Source organism: Carassius gibelio, chromosome A3, assembly GCF_023724105.1.
Source record: "Carassius gibelio isolate Cgi1373 ecotype wild population from Czech Republic chromosome A3, carGib1.2-hapl.c, whole genome shotgun sequence".
Lineage (NCBI taxonomy): Eukaryota > Metazoa > Chordata > Actinopteri > Cypriniformes > Cyprinidae > Carassius > Carassius gibelio.
The window spans coordinates 17,512,077-17,525,560 of record NC_068373.1 but is presented as its reverse complement, the minus strand read 5'-3'; the positions used below and the strand labels follow the sequence as shown (position 1 = coordinate 17,525,560).

Here is a 13,484-nt window from a genome sequence, read left to right as displayed (position 1 = left end):
CCCCCTCTCGCTTGTCACACTCTCACACATACGCAGTCTGTCTGGAAGTCTCGTGCGTACTGCCGCCTTGTTACGGCACAGAGGCACTGCTGAGTATCGGACGCTCTCTCCAGTACGGTCTGTGTGTCAGTGCGCACGGACACTGTCAAAGACAGAGGCGATGATGACAACAGCGACTAATGGCAAATACTGGAATCGATTTAAGCTTCACGCGCGCTGTTGCTTCACACAGTCGAATGAGCCAATTCAAGTTTTGTATACGTTTTATTTTTAATCAATAATGAAAATTGCACTACATTTCATAAAACTCTTTAAAAAAAACAATAACAAGCCTGACCTGAGAAAATCTTGACAGTATTCACATTTCACCCTGAAACTTTGTTCCTGATGATAGTAGCAAAATAATTCTAAAGAATAAAATAGGGTTAACTGCGGAACATGTAGCCTAAGTGTAATAAATACCCCACTTAGTGACTCAAGCTACACTTTTTCACCAGTAAATCCATGTATCGCCCCCCCCCCCCCCCATTTAAAAAACCAACAACATCATGACTGTCATTCCTCATCTGGAGTTTGAGGTGGGGCCGATGCACTTCCCCTGTAAAGAGCAAAGATGCATATTTTAAAACTCATTTCGAACATGCAGCGCAAAAGAATTTAACAGCAGCCACATCGCTTTTGTAGAAGATATACAAACAAGCCGTTCAGAGCTCTTACCCAGAGTACGGCGGTGGAGGTGCATCATGCTGCCCACCGTGGGCCAGAGCCTCATTGTACGAGGGGAGACCTGGAGCCATGATCGACAAGGGCACAGATTCAGGTAGTGGCTGCCCATCCACACCTATCTGCACAGGAACGCTGTGAAGATACAGAATCCTTTAGTGTGATTTTGCTGAGTAAAGGCATGTTGCTGTGATCATTATGACATGATCTTACCTGCCCCCTCTAGGATTTTTGCCTCTGTTCTTGTAGCAATAAATGCCCAACACAGTGGCTATAATCCCTACTATTACAATAGCCACAATGCCAGCTACCAAACCAGACACATCCACTCTGGGCGAAGATTCTGTAGAAAAGAAAGAAACAATCAGTTCATCATTCTCAACAAATACACATTTTAAAGGAATATTCATTGATCCCATTTTCCTTTTTGGATAAAATATTAAAAATACTAGCCACTAAGTAGATCTGTAGATTGCACTTGCTTATACCATGATACAAGCTAGGCAGCACTCTTAAAAACACAGGTTGGCCATAGAACCACCATTTTAATTCCCAAGAAAACATTTCTGTGAACAGTTCTTAAAAGATTTTAAAAATCTAAAAGAACATTTTTCCATTATAAAGAACCTATTGTGGAATGGAAAGTTTCCATGGATGTTAAAGTTTCTTCATGGAGCCATAGATGCAAATAAAGAACCGTTATTTTTAAGAGTTAAGGCTGCTTGCTTCAGTGCTATGAAGCATTAAGCTGTTAGTTTTATTTGATACATTTAATCCAATTGTTTGAAGTCCAATATCTTCAACTTTATCTACAAAATAAAAAATGAGACCTAATGAATAAGAACAACCTTACCGTGACTGCTGAGATATGTTTTCCAAAAAGTAGCCTGTTAGAAACAAAATAAATAGCTAAATAAATAGCATCAAATACATATACATATAAAATGCTTCTGTTGTGTTCACATTTTCTTGTATACTATCTTTTTCTCACCGTCTTTTTGTCATCTTCAAACACCTCTCTGGCCTCTTCATATGAGCATATCTCCTCAATACATTCTCTCTCTAGATTGGCAGGCACTACTAGCTCAAAATCCCAACTGTTATACAACAGGTTACGGGAGAGAAACGAATCTGCCGACTTCTCTTCTAGAAACACTAAGGAACACAAGAATATGAATCCTAATGAAAATCAGCTAAACACCACAAACATGCATTTAATCATGTCTTTTTACAATACACCTAAAGGCCAATAAAAGTGACTGGGTAATGTGCAAAGGTCTAAGTCTTTGACTTGAGCATAATGAGGTGCATAGGTAGACCAATCAAAAAAACACACCATGATATTAAACTTATTAGCAACAATAAAATATAAACCCCAACATTTTTAAACAGTGGCTATTAAAATGTGTTCAGCTTTTCATTATTACCATCATTTGCATTGTAGATCACTCTGCCCCAAACAAGATGCAGCAGGAAAAGCAAACTGAAACCTGTCGCTGGAAACCCTAGCATTGTACCTGTTCAAAACAATATTAAGAATATTACCATATTAATAGGCTATATAAAATCCACATAGAGGAAGTATATAACTCTGAAAATTGTCACAAAAATGTTCTCCAGAATCAGAAGGGAAAGGCTTTTACAATGTCGTCCTCTATCGGTCATTGCACTTAACCAGAAGCAAACATACATTTTTATGTATTAATAAAAACAGATAAAGGCCTACATATAGGCTACATAAAATATCAGTTTAATATCTTATTTTCAACACTTCAACTTAAATCAAACACGCATTGACAAAATAGTGGCAGCAACACGAGGGGATGACTACATACTTATTTTTTATTTTTAATTAAGTAGAGTAAAAGTTAATATCTTCCCATTCATTTTGAAAACAAGCTGTACCACAAAACCCAAGACAGCCAGAAAGAAAGCAAAACTATTGCACCTGAGTCTAAATAAAAATAACACGGGTCACCGCCTGCTTACCTTGACACTCTTTTATGTTCCGTACAAGGAAACTTTGGATGAAAAATACTTTCAGATTACTCCTGGGATTTCCTGCCTTGGTGCTGTAAATTATTATGGCTATAGGTTTTTTTTTTAAATGTTTTTTTAAAGTACGAATACAAGGTATTCACATATTCGATGCTTTTAATTGAAATTCTTCCATAAAATCGACTGTGTTCTCGTTCTCAGCTGCATTATAACTCATCGCGTACGAGACATACCAGTTTGACAACATAAATGACAGCCGCGAGCATTTGTAGGAGCGGCAGGGGGATGTGACGGAGTTTCGGTGACTTCACGTACCTGAACATCTCAGTAAACAAAGGTGCTAATCGCTTCCATTACGAAAACTAAACATTAGTATTAGTAAGTCTTAGACTCTTAGTGCTCTCTCTCTCTCTCTCTCTCTCTCTATATATATATCGCAGTTTAATGTTCAAAAATGTCATTCATCATCTGTCATTTAAAACTAACAAACAAACAACGCCCCCGTCAACAGCTTCCGGTTTCAACAGGCCATTGAACCTTGATTGGACCAGACTTCCTTTTTAAAGATAGTTATGAATGGACCAATTTTCGCAGCCGACGTGACAACAGCTTTTAATTAAGTTACTAAAGTCAGTCCTATAGACGTGATATTTGTCTAATATGATCGCTTTAAAACATGCATTCTGAACGTTACGACTAGACTCGGATTCTATCTGAGAAAACGACGCCATGCTGCTGTGTCTTTATGAATTCATACTCTCGCCTCGCGGTTTGATTCCCTCCCAGCGATTACACTTTTCTCTCACCACCACAGACATTTAACAGCTAGCACTGCGCAGGGTACTTCGCTTATCTGATTGTTATGGGCCAATAGAGTGTGTGTTCATTACTGAAACTAGAAACTAGGCAGTTGAAACTTGAATAGAATAGTGTTGATCACAAACAGAGATGAATACAGTTTATATGAAGCTAAACAGTCAGCAGGAAATAATACAAAGCATTCATTTATTTATACTTTATTCATTAGTAATGAATAAAGGTCATAATTAAATGTTTTTACTTTAATAATTAATTCCTCATTCATCAGCATCTGATGTCAAATCCAACAACAGTTATGTGTGAAAACCGTTTTGAAAACTTAAAAAATGTTTCACTCACCAATAAATCAGTCATCCATAAATTCTTACATGAAACGGTTTATAGATGCATTTTAATTGTGTACAAAAGAATATTGTTAGATTTAGATACAAAACTGGAAGATTAATGGTGTCTGATATTTCAACAGAGCCAACAAAAACATAGCTTAAATTAAAAAAACAAACTGAAATAATCAAGACTTAAGACATGAAATTATATTGCAATATGAATGAGAATCATCCTGTTACCATATTGTGTAATTCGGTTAACAATGCAAATAAAATAGTGATTTGTTCTTATTTGCATCTGACAAACCTGATCTACAACAGAATTTGACAGTTTTGGGGAAAAAAATTGAATGTCCCTTGATTAAAAACTGAGTAGCCACTCCCTCGAGAGACGGGTGTATACCATAAGAACGGCTATACTCTGAAAAGGAACAGCACCTAGTCTTGCTTTTTTCCTCACCCTGAACTAGGCCTTTCTACCAATTTACAGAGTGACTCAGTCCCTTACAACAGATTAATACCATGCTTTGTTAGTACATTTATTTGGCAATTCCTCCTTTTTCATCACGGTCTACGAATGAAGGTGCAAAAAATCACAAGCTTGTCACATACAATACATGCATGTGAACCTGGAGACAGACTGCCTTATTCTGCATATACGCACAAATACAAGTACCTTTAAAAAAACATCAAATCAGAATGAAAAAGAAGCAGATCAAAATGAAATTCCACAATAAAACCACACAATCTGTCCATTTTAGTGTTAAACTACATTAGAAAACTATTCACGATGACAAAGCTAGGTGTGCAAACATGTACATTATAGCCTTTGGTTTGTATGAATACTAGCATTTCAGATACTGGACCCACCGTTTCGACACTACCGTATACACTAACAATACTCAGTTATTAAAGTTATTCCACATTGCTTTTTCAGGAGAGATAAATTAAAACAAGCTGGCTGAATATATTTTTTGCCACTGATGGGAAAGCAAGGTATAGATTAGAGCAGCCATTTCAGTGCAGTTTCACTGACTAAATGAATCTCCCAAGAAAAGACAGGCTCTTGGCTGATAAAACACTGTCTGACTTATCTTTTTGAGTCAGTAACCCAATATATGACACAAGATGACATAAGAACAATCAGAAGCTATGTCAGCACAGCCTATCTTTGATGTGGTTGTTTAAAAATGCATTGTTGCTACTGTTCACCACCTCAGTGGTGAATAAAAAAAAATCTCTTTTGTGGCACACAATCAGTCTGTGACCTGTGGTCGGATATAAACAAACACTGTGCTTGAATCTAACAACAAGAGCATGATTTTACAAGGCACTAAATAAAACGTGGATGAAACAAGAACTCCATTTTTCCAACAGATTCACGGTTCACTCTTATTTTACGGTCTAGTTTCTTCTTGAAAACCAATTCATACATACTGTAAAAGCCAATAAAACACTGATGCATACAGTGCCAAACACACACACAGACTCAGACACACACACTCCGTGTAGACACATAAGGCACCAGGCGTGAGAGTGAGGGCTTCAGTCTCCTAGGCAACAGTGCAGAGGGGCAGTCAGAGCAGGGTGCAGGGACAGCCACCACTCTTCTGCTTCCCCCCGTGATTAGCGGGGAGCGGTGGGCTCTCTGTCTCCTGGAACTTCCTGAAGACAGACGGTAATGCACGTTTATCACAATGCACTTCATTGTCAATCTCATAAGAGTGCACCTCTATTCCAAATACCTTATTGCTCGCACAACCTCCATGAAGGCTTCATCCACATTGTGGCGGTTCTTAGCTGATGATTCCATATAGTGGATCCGGTTTTCTCGGGCAAAAGTCATGGCCTCATCTTTTGAGATCTATTTCAACAACACGTTCTTATGAATTGGCAGCCTATTTAGGGTTTTCTTAAAAACTTCAATCATTTGTGTAACATGAAATCTTTACCGCTCTCTGCTGGTCAAGATCTGATTTGTTGCCAACAAGAACCATAGGAAAATCATCTCGATCCTTCACCCGCAGTATCTGGGTGTGAAATTTCAGAATTTCGTCATAACTGAAACGGATAGAAAGTGTTCATTAGAAAGTTTTTGCAAAAATAATAGTTCACAGAATGTCAGGAATTTGCAATAGACAAATATTAAAAATCTCTTTTATGAGTGTTATAACTGCAAAGAAAAATGACATGAAATACTGAAATATTTTCATGAACTGAAATAAAAATTCCTAGATAATGAAAAAAAAAACTTTTGATGACTCAAAAATGTTAAACTAAAACAAATGTCAAATTAAATTTAAACAAATCAGTTCCAGTTTAAGGTCTCATAACATGCTATATCTAAAACATTTTAATTAAACATAAAAATGCCACTAGACTGTGCTAAGAATTTTAACAGCATTTATTATATATTTTTAACATTATTTTGGTCCTAAAATACAAACACACACACAAAAATACAACGACAAAACATTTAACCGAAGAATGAAACCGAAAACGAACAAAATCTAAACTGAAAACAAAGAATTTCACTGAAAAAACAAACAAAAAGACACTATATTAAAAATCTCAATTCCAGAGGCAGAGTAATTGATTGCAGTTTACAAATGTACAAATATTTGCATAGAAAATCTTGAAAATATAGTCTTATTCAAATCTGTAAGAAACCTCTACATTTACACTGATAACATGAGCACTCATAGTCTGTGCTCTTATTCTCAACACAAACACATTCTGTGGTTTTCTTTTTAAAACACACACAGCCGCATACAAAATCTCTGTTCTCGTCACACACAAAGGTTAAGAACTATCTATTCCCCTTCCTCTTGCACACACAGACACAAACACACTCTGGAAAACACCTACCTGCCACTGTCATTAAGAGCGAACACCAGTAAGAAACCCTCTCCGGAGCGCATGTACTGCTCTCTCATCGCTCCAAACTCTTCTTGTCCTGCTGTGTCGAGGACTAATCAACAGGTGAACGACACATTAACACAAATTAATAGAGGGGAGTGTGCAAGATGAGCTCTTCCACACAAACAAATGTATCTTTAAACCTTGCCTTAAGCACATCTGGCATGATGTCTTACTGACAGCAAGTCAAAACAAAACCTGGGCAGGAACCCATAGTCAGCAATGAATCATACTGATGCAACTCTGACCAAAATCTCCCTTCTGAGGGAACCTGTGGAGCTTTTTAACACTCATTCCTTCCTATATAAAAAACACATAGAGTCTGACTTACTGTCTAATCGTGTCTCCTTTCCATCCACGGTACAGATTTTAGTGTATGAATCTTCAATGGTTGGGTCATAGTCAGACACAAAGTACGACTGTGAACAAAACAGAAAACATTTTGGTTGTTCAGCAGCTCCTCAACGAGGGCTTTAACATGAAGGAACATGCAGAGGAGAGCCCACTGTACTGTGAACTTAGCACAGCTCTTACAACACACCCACAGAAATACTTAGTGCAACGCATTTCCCCAACATTACGCCATAAATACATACTTATTTGATAAGAAGTCCTCAAAAATGCACTTGCCTGAATGAACTGAATGGTAAGGGCGCTTTTCCCCACACCTCCACCGCCCACGACCACCAATTTATATCTTTCTTCATTTGACATCTTCCTATTCCTGCCAATATGAAACATTAGGTTATAGAAGATAAATACATTAAATAATAATCATGTTTTCTTATTCTACTAAAATGGTTTTAAATGGAATAATGTGGCCCCATCGAGCATAAAGATATGAGACCGTTCAAGGCCTGGCATCGTTGATAAACCTCTACAGTAGGCTACAATGTTACAGATTTTGGACGAGTATCATAATCCAATCTCCGTGGTTAAATCTGTACAGAACAATAGCATTTGCAGATTGATAACGCTAGAGAGGAAATAAGACAAATACCGTGCTGGTCTGGGCACTGATCGCCGATTACCTTTCTTCCGCAGCCGCCTTGAGTAAATTAGCCTTCTGGTGGCAAGTTAGCGACTCGAAAGTTGGACAACTTAGTCCACTGCCAAGCCGAGAATACCCTGACAACTTTAATAGGCTATAACCGCAAGATTTAGCCTACAAATTCTCCCTTTGTACAAGCGTTACAACCATCTTTCTTAGGGAGATAAAAAGCGAATTCCCGGCTTAAAGGAGTGTCCGCCCTCTGGATTTTTCTTGGTGATTTCTGGACTCTCTCGTGCTTCCGATGGCTTTTTTCATGACCAGGGGCAACTTTTTTTCGTTTCTGAGCGTGTATCATACGTATGCCTGAAATGGGCGTGGCTTTCGTCGTTGTTTTTCTCATCGAAAACATGATTTCGTTATCGGTGAGCCTCGGCGAGCTCTAATTGGCTGATGCGCAGGATTCGATGAACGATTCTGCTGTTACTACGCTTGCATTTCCGCAGGAGGCAGGCTATATGATAAATGTATAATTCGAGCGTAGTCTTTCCCATATTTGGGCAAGGGCCTGGTTTGTCGGCGTTAAAGTAGATGTTTACATAGAGCGTTACTTCAGCATTTAATTGTTCTTTTTTTCTGTGGCCAAAATTTCGGCATTGTAAATAAGACGTTTGTCCAGATGAAATGTTTTGTATGATTATTTATTTTATAATGGGTGTTTTTCCTTCCTAGTTCTTGCTTAACTTCTTTCAGTATATATAACATTTTTTGTTGTTGTTGTGATACTTTGGCAATAATAATAACATTAATATAATAACAATAATAATAAAAAAAATATATATATGTATAATGGATGGATGCTGGATCACTTGGCTTGTTTTAAACGAAAACTTTCCAGAAGTAAAAAATTTTTTAGAGACACCCACCAGTTAATGTCTGCCTTTCCAACATTTTTGAGGAAACATTAATTCTCTTCATTGCAGTAAATTTCCAAAACAAGACAACACAAACATATAATAATAATAATAATAAAAAAACTTAATGTATCATTAGTAGTATATTTATTCATAAATGTTTTCTGAAAGGAACGGTTTACCCAAAAATGAAAATTAGCTGAAAATGTACTCTCAGACCATCCGAGATGTAGATAAGTTTGTTTCTTCTTAACTATTTTTAAACTTAACTTACAAACAATAATAAGTAACAAAGTAACAAACATCACAATAATCCACAAGTAATCCACATGACTCCAGTCCATCAATGAATGTCTTATGGAGTAAAAAGCTGCTTGTTTGTAATAAATTAACTTAAAACTGCTGCTCCAGCTAAAATAAGAGACTTCTAACCATAATACTGTTTTCTCCAATAAAAACAATGTCTCTTCAGAATCAGGGGAAAAATATGCACAGATCAAGCACTTAAGGCAACCACACAGGTTTCCACTTTACAAGATTTGAACTGATTTACAGGAGTTGTGTGGATTGCTTGCGGGCCCATTCGCTGCAGACGATCCATTGGTGAGCAAGTGATGTAATGCTAAATTTCTCCAAATCTTTTCCACTGAAGAAACAAACTCATCCACATCTAGGATGGCCTGATGTAAATTTTCAACAAAGTTTTATTTTTGTGTGAACTATTCCAATATTGATCAAATGGCATTCAAATCCACATCAAAATTGTGTTTTTTAATAACATTTCATAATAAAATTCAGCAAATAGTTGCTAAAGTTAACACTAAAATGAAAGAGACAATGAGACAGAATAAAATAATTGTCTTTAATGAACACTGGATTCAATACAAGCTATAGAGTTAAAATTACAACTGCAAAATACCCCTTTATAAATAACAATTATCAGTGTATTTCAATAAATAAAGTCACAGACAGGCTGTGCATTATAATAAAACAAATCGCACGTGTTCTTGCAAACGTTCAGTCATTTATTCACATATCATCAGTCCATCAGATGACGGGAGTCTGTCAAAATAGTCTTGGAGGAACATGCAATTTCATAAAATAAATAAATTAGTGAATTCACACAATCATACATATGCTTTTTTTATCCATAGTGTTGTTTTCCTCATTTAAGTTCCTTCAGATCATTAGGGAGATACAGTGCAAAGTCCTTGTTTACACCTGTATTTTTAAATAGCGCAGTCCATACAGCCAGTCTCTCTTCAACATCTGTATGGCAAAGCAGCCTGTCCCAGTTTAACACGTGAACCAAGTAGGACCCCAAGCAGCATGCGTTCGCCCCAGTCCAATATTTTGTTGACTGTTAGACTTACTGGAGACAAGGGGCTCCGGTCTCCAACCATACCCTCCACTGCTTCTACACCACCAATAACCTCCTTCTCTAAATGCTCCTCCGGGGAGGTTGTGATACCACACGGTCCCCGGGTCTGCCTCTTTGATCTTGTGCTTGAATGGTTCAGTTGGTTTGTTTTTTGTAGTTCCGCATTTGCTCTGGGGTTACTGCTGTTTAGTTTACTCTTTCTTCTTTGTGATTTTGAGATGCTGAGTCTAGCTGAAGCTTCCTCAATGATAAAACCGTTTGCCTCTTTTGGTTCTGTTCTGGTTTCTGATGCTGACGGCTCCAAAAGGACTCTGCCGAGGTCATCTAACGCCCCCGTCTGGTCAACTGTGGAACTGCCCTGTCTCAGATGACAACTGTGCACTGATGACCCCTTCTGGTGAGTCTGAGTAACTGCATTCACTGGTGATAGGGAAAGAGTGAGGCTTTTGCGTTTCTCATGTAGAGACGGAATCTGAAGGTAAGTAGGCTTGGGTAGGTTGGACTTTGGTTCATCCTGCGGTGTCTGAGATGTGACGTTGACTGATCTTTGTGCCTCTACAGGATTTGTGCGGAGAGTGAGCGCTCCGAGCTTGTCTGAAAGAGATAATGTAAACTCTGGCTTCATCACCTCATAGCATTGGCCTTGGCTCTGAATAGTTTCCATTTGGTTGTTCTTGTTCTCACAGTGCGAGTTTGCTTTGGAATCCTCAGGACATCCGTTAATAATACAGTTGTTGTCCATGTTGTTGTGAAGGTTCAGGTTAGTTAACAGTGCCACTGTGGAACTGCTGTTGTTTTTTTCATTGGTGGGCTGTAGGCAGTTATCCAAAGGTTTGACTGACTGCTGAATGTGAAGGTTAGTGTTATTATTCTTTAAAGACAGCGTCCCCTGGAAGAGCTGCAGCTGCCCCAAGAAGTTAAAGTTGGGTGAAATTGTAGGTCTGCGTTCTTTCACAAACCTAGAGAAATGATCAGATAGTGATAATTAACTTATTTAAATTATCTGCATAACTCATATTCAACTCTTTTTTTCATAGAAAACGGCATAATATTAAAACAAAACAACATATGTACATTACCTGTATGCATGATCCAGATCCATTTTCAGGTTATACATGACATAGGCCACAGCAAGTGCTGGAGACCGAGAGATTCCTGCAGCACAGTGGACCAGGACTGAGCAGCCACGTGACATGGCCCCATCTGAAACAGTTTGTTTCAATTCAAAAAAAATTATTGAATATACATTGAGACATATTTTAAAACTTAGAGTGTATACTGAGGACTTTCTACCAGATGCATAATTTTAATTAGCCTCAAATTATGTTTTTTAGACAGAAAACACATCTGTTTACAGAGTCATAGTTCTATGCATCCATGGTTGTATTAATGATGTAATGCAGTTGGGATGCAAATGCAGGCTGATGTAAGCAGTGGGATTCTGGGGCCCTCACCAATGAAGTGCAACGCCTGAGGAATCCAAGGAAGCAGGTCATCCCGCAGGGAGTCGTCTATTGGGATACGGAGGTACTGGGACTGGGGTAGAAATGAAGGCTGTGGGCAACATCGGCTCACACTCAGTACGTACGAGATGCCTCGGTCGGACAAACCATCCTGTGGGTACGAATAGCGGGTGAAAGGTGAGAAAGTGACTTAAATGCCCTGCAAAACATTGGCGAGAGCAAACTATTGTAGCAAATGTTTATGCAAATAAACTATGTAGCAGATGTAATTTTAATATGGATTAGGGAAGATTATGCAAAATGATAAATAAGTAGTGAATTTGTAAATATACCTGCGTTACGTCAGTCTCTGCACCAAGGTACAGATGCGGCAGAATACGCGACAACGGTGGCCGCTCGGACTGACTGTCCCTGTAGTACACCATCTCTTGATTTGTTTTCAAATATATATTTTTCTTTTATATATCCCGAAACCTATGGGGGGAAAATCCACTGAAAATTACTGCCTGGTCTATGACGCAATGAACAAAAACATATAGAATCCTAAAAGCAGGCCAAATGGTATCCCTAAAATTATTGAAAGTTTTAATGAATTGCATTTAACAATGGTAATAATATAGTTAGGCTTATTGACAACAAATTAAAAGCTTGTACTCACCAGTCCAGTCCGCTACAGATCAGCAGAGTGCGTATGAAATCAAAAAAATGTTGAAAAAGTCCAACGAAGCTAGTGGAGGAACGTTGTAAATAGCACAAAGAGGAGAAAGCATGAAGTATATGTATCTGCTTGATAATAAAGATATCCTTTATCTCTCTTCTCGGTAGTTGTGTTCCTGTGCTCCTCTCCGCTCTGTCTGCGCCTCAAACATTATTTGTTGTTGTATGTCTATACCTGCGCGAGGGAGGAAAAAGATGAGGTCATCCAGTTTCCAGAAGCTAAGAATAGTACAATTCTATGTGATGTCATTTCCAGCCAATCGGCGCGCAGGGTTACTCTCTTACGCGCGCGCGGGCACGCTCTGTTTGTTAGCCATCATCAATTTGCCCTGAAGACCTCGGCATTTTTATTGTGATGAATCGTGTTTTACTCTCTGTAGCTTTTCAGACAAACACGCCGCTTTCATTTGCAAATCGAGTGCCTCAAACGAGCCTCTTCTGTCCTTCTAGATGCTTTTGTAAGCCAACTTGTGTGCAAACTCCCATGCGAGCAGTGTATATATCTCGTAAGAAAAATATATTATTCAGAGCGCATAGTTCACTTATCCACATTTACCTATCGATATCATTCTAACCCTAACTCTACTATATTAAACCTTACGCGATGCACTGTAGACATTATATTTCTGTTTCAATGATGTCGTGTTTTTATCATTGTATCACGAAATTAATTTTATTTCTCGCGCTACAACAGCTGCAAAACACAAATTCAATTGCAACAGACTTGATTCGATTTATGTTAATTAAACCATATATATGCATGATGCTACAGCACCCCGGGTTACAAAATGGTGACTTGCATTTTCTATTTAACCAAAGAATGAACAATGATGGAAACATTGAACATTGCAACGATATTGTCTGCAAAACCCTGCAAAATATTTTCTGGGTAGATTAATAATTTTCACTAAACATACAGGTCCACCTAATCATGAACTTGATATTACTTTTTTTTTCACATTATAAACTGCAATATTTAGTGTGTCCAGAAATATGATTTATTCTGTGAAATAAATAAAACGTAGAAAATATTTATTTTCTATTTAGTTGACACTGCATTTTTTTTTCAACCCATCAGTCCTGTCAGACGTGAAAACCATAAAAGAAATATATATATATAAACTATGGCTGTCCACATAAAATAATTGTGATTACTTTCCAATCAGAAAGACATAGGGTCAAGTTTGGAAAACACTTAACTTGTTTTTATATTACAGTTGTGTTACATTGTTA

The 13,484-nt window shown here is 37.8% G+C and overlaps 3 protein-coding genes across 5 annotated transcripts; all 3 read right to left on the bottom strand.

Moving 5' to 3' along the window:
* Positions 1-245: 245 nt before the first annotated feature.
* Positions 246-3,496, bottom strand: LOC127950162 (transmembrane gamma-carboxyglutamic acid protein 2). 2 transcript variants are annotated; one of them, XM_052547290.1, is made up of 7 exons: positions 3,037-3,496; positions 2,151-2,240; positions 1,715-1,878; positions 1,577-1,610; positions 937-1,066; positions 718-858; positions 246-598 (listed from the first exon to the last, which is right to left on the bottom strand). In XM_052547290.1, the coding sequence occupies exons 2-7, from the start codon at positions 2,233-2,235 to the stop codon at positions 556-558; spliced, it is 597 nt and encodes a 198-aa protein (XP_052403250.1). In that variant the 5' UTR covers positions 2,236-2,240; positions 3,037-3,496; the 3' UTR covers positions 246-555. The 2 variants fall into 2 exon arrangements, with proteins under 2 accessions (XP_052403250.1, XP_052403247.1); XM_052547287.1 differs by lacking the exon at positions 3,037-3,496 and adding an exon at positions 2,713-3,025.
* Positions 3,497-3,901: 405 nt separating this feature from the next.
* LOC127950188 (ras-related protein R-Ras) lies at positions 3,902-8,124 on the bottom strand. Of its 2 annotated transcripts, none has more exons than XM_052547292.1 (7): positions 7,786-8,124; positions 7,416-7,509; positions 7,117-7,204; positions 6,735-6,837; positions 5,819-5,927; positions 5,612-5,730; positions 3,902-5,531 (listed from the first exon to the last, which is right to left on the bottom strand). In XM_052547292.1, exons 2-7 carry the CDS (start codon positions 7,497-7,499, stop codon positions 5,444-5,446), a joined length of 591 nt encoding a protein of 196 aa, XP_052403252.1. In that variant the 5' UTR covers positions 7,500-7,509; positions 7,786-8,124; the 3' UTR covers positions 3,902-5,443. The 2 variants fall into 2 exon arrangements, with proteins under 2 accessions (XP_052403252.1, XP_052403251.1); XM_052547291.1 differs by having other exon boundaries at positions 7,817-8,124.
* A 1,414-nt stretch (positions 8,125-9,538) lies between these two features.
* LOC127949738 (dual specificity protein phosphatase 16) lies at positions 9,539-13,332 on the bottom strand. Its single transcript, XM_052547248.1, has 5 exons — positions 12,193-13,332; positions 11,867-12,008; positions 11,526-11,685; positions 11,151-11,274; positions 9,539-11,030 (listed from the first exon to the last, which is right to left on the bottom strand). The coding sequence occupies exons 2-5, from the start codon at positions 11,957-11,959 to the stop codon at positions 9,953-9,955; spliced, it is 1,455 nt and encodes a 484-aa protein (XP_052403208.1). The 5' UTR covers positions 11,960-12,008; positions 12,193-13,332; the 3' UTR covers positions 9,539-9,952.
* Between the last annotated feature and the right edge of the window lie 152 nt (positions 13,333-13,484).